Here is a 2,990-nt window from a genome sequence, read left to right as displayed (position 1 = left end):
ACTTTAAAACTGTGAATCAAATCTGAATCCCTGAAGATGAATAAACACACTTGGTGAGAACAATACTAACTGATTTGATCATAATTCATGCATGAGAGGGTTTATATCAGAGACAGCACAAAGGAAGGATTTAAAAAAGAAATCATGTTTTTTATGAAAACTAATGACACCCCCCACCCCCCTTTTTTCTAAATTTCTCTTAAATCAAACCTTCTCTTACTCTGATCTGATTGCAAGACTGAATGAAAGATTATTCTTATCAAACTAAACTAATCTTGTGAGAAGTCAGTGATGTTTTTACCTGTTTGAACATGGAGTTCATGTTCAGCTGTTGATTGTTTCTCAGTGACAGTATTCTTTGCTTCACAAGTGTAGGTTCCACTGTCAGAACTTTGTGCCTTTTCTTTGAGGAACTCAGCAGAACTTCCAATGATCTCTGATCCATTCAGTCTCCAGGTGAATGTAGCAGATGGAGTGGACTCAGCAGAACAGATCAACTTGATCTGATCGTTTTCATTTATCAGATCTTTACCTTCAATCTGAACATTTTCTGGTCCATCTGGAAAAAAATAAACATTTTGTAGTGAAATTGTCAGAACAAACATCAAACAAATGTATTAATGTTTCATTTGTAGATTTGTTTCATGTTATCTTTTTACTTACAGTTAACAACAATGGTGAACTTGGCCTCAGAACTGCTGATAGGATTGCTGACCAGACAGACATATTCTCCACTGTTCTCCTTCTTCACAGCTTTAAAAGTTAAGACTGTGTTGTCTTCAGAAAGTGTCACGTTTTCAGACAAGTTCAGATCTGATCCGTCCTTCTTCCATGTTCTGCTGGGTGAAGATCCAGAGGCCTCACAGGTTAAGGTGACAGAGCTCCCCTCAATAATCTGTTCTGTTGATGCTTTGATGGAAACTCCGGAGATTTTCTCTGGTGATAAGAAACTTTATTTAAGAATCTATTTAAATTGTGAGATATACACAGACACAGCTCCATAAAGCAACCAGGCTAAAAACATTAACTGTTAGCTCTTCCTACACGCAGCCATGTGTCAAGCTGGAACACATTTTAAAAGGCGGCATGCAGCAAATGTGATGTACGGAAAAAGAGGGGCGGAGCACGCAAATTGCGTTCAGTGTGAACTTAGCAGAACTTTCCTGATCCAAAGTCGGACTTGTTTTATTATTCTGGGAAAGTCAACATTAATAATAAAAAAATCCCCAAAACATTTTTTATAGAAAAATAAGCTGCATTCCCTTCAACTGAAAACAGTTTGTGTTACTTTAGTGTAAAACATGCTTTATAAATAAAATTTGATTTAGTTTGAAGATGAGGATGAAGAACTCACAGCTGACTAAGATGTTGACTGGATCACTGATGCCTTCACTGACAGGATTAAACACACGACACCTGTATGATTGTTCATCATAGCGAGTCACATCGACTACAGTCAGAGTGGAGCCTCCATCAGTGATCTGAACTCTGTCACTGGATGTAACCTCAGAGCTGCTGTTCATCCAGATGAAGGACAGCGAGGAACCAGAGGAGGAGCAGGTCAGACTGAAAGAGCTGAACTCAACCAAGTCTGCACTCTGAGGAGTTACTGTTACAGAGGAGACTGGAACTGTGGGAGGAAATCAAAATGACTCCCAAGGAACCATCATAAGGAAAAGAGATACAGGAGAATGCTGCAGTTTTGTTGTATTGTAATCCACTAGATTAATATAGTTTATCCTTAAACCTTCAGTGTGAATCAGGAGCCTTAAAATTTGACCTTTCCCCTTTACACATTTGTTGTAGAAACAAGCATAAAGAAATATTTAGTTAAAATAGTTCTATACCATAAATCTCCAGATTGCTGAGGAGTTACTGTTACAGAGGAGACTGGAGCTGTGAGAGAATATATCAAAATGACTCCCAAGGAACCTTCATAAGGAAAGGAGATGCAGCAGGAAAATTGTATTTGAGCTCCACTAATTTAAGACAGCTAAACCTTAAAGATTCAGTGTGAATCAGGAGAATATACGTTTCCACCTCACACATTTGTTGTGTGGACAAACAAAGAATAAAGAAATATATGATCAAAATAGTTGTTTACCGTAAATGTCCAGATTGATTCTTCCTCCCCCATTTGGTACAACATTAACACTATACTCTCCTACATCCTTCAGGGTCAGATCTCTGAGCTCCAGAGATACTGTAGATGAAACATAGGAGATCCTGTCCTGATAGGCTGGGAAAATATCCGTTGAACTTGGATTGTAGCTTATTATAAAATCGGTAACATTAAAGGTCCAGATCACTGAGATAAATGGTCCGTCTGCTTCAGTCAGAGTTGTGTTAAACCACACTGATCCTCCTACAGATGCATTCAAAGGACCATCTGGTAAAATCCCAGCTGCTTCAGTTAAACCTAAAAAAGGAGCAAATATTGCAATAAACAAAAAATACAATGGATGTTTCAGGTTATTGCTCTAGAGCAGGACTACTTATTTTAACATATTTTTATTTACCTGTAGAAGCCACAGAAAGGATAAAACAGGTTAGTATTGCCATTTTGTGCCACCGAGGTCTATTCCACAACCTGATTCCCTGTGTCTCAGCGTGTTATAATGAATAAATCTTTTTACAATCGGCTGAGACTACTTGAACACCAAGTGCAGCCCACTAAGTCACAGTCCCTCCTACAGATACCACAGCTACTCATGATATTGCTTTCAGCTTGTAAAAGACTCCCTCTAGTGGTAACAATATGTATTTGCATAATCATAATAATAATAGTACATTGTGAATTGAAATAGCTAAACTGGATAAAAACATTGGACATGATCATCTGAATAAAACATTTATATTTTGCTATAGAGATTAAGTTGGTTGAATGGAGAGTTTGGTCAGCCAGACATTCCATGTCATCCCCGGGGGCCACACTCATGTACGTCAGGGACCTGTTTCAAGAATCATGTTAAATAAATTTAGAGTTTTGA

The 2,990-nt window shown here is 38.0% G+C and overlaps 1 protein-coding gene across 2 annotated transcripts in view; it reads right to left on the bottom strand.

Annotated features, from left to right (window-relative positions):
- LOC112143688 (carcinoembryonic antigen-related cell adhesion molecule 1) overlaps positions 1–2,639 on the bottom strand; it is a 7,210-nt gene extending 4,571 nt beyond the window's left edge. For both annotated transcript variants that reach the window (XM_036215956.1, XM_036215955.1), the window contains exons 1-4: positions 2,520–2,639; positions 2,105–2,419; positions 664–936; positions 302–559 (exon numbers count right to left, since the gene is read on the bottom strand). In XM_036215956.1, coding sequence (XP_036071849.1) covers positions 302–559; positions 664–936; positions 2,105–2,419; positions 2,520–2,562 — 889 coding nt within the window. In that variant the 5' untranslated portion in view covers positions 2,563–2,639. The remainder of the gene's footprint in view (positions 1–301; positions 560–663; positions 937–2,104; positions 2,420–2,519) is intronic.
- Positions 2,640–2,990: the final 351 nt, after the last annotated feature.

This window comes from Oryzias melastigma, linkage group LG16 (genome assembly GCF_002922805.2).
Source record: "Oryzias melastigma strain HK-1 linkage group LG16, ASM292280v2, whole genome shotgun sequence".
Classification (NCBI taxonomy): Eukaryota; Metazoa; Chordata; class Actinopteri; order Beloniformes; family Adrianichthyidae; genus Oryzias; species Oryzias melastigma.
This window is presented reverse-complemented; position numbering and strand designations above follow the sequence as displayed.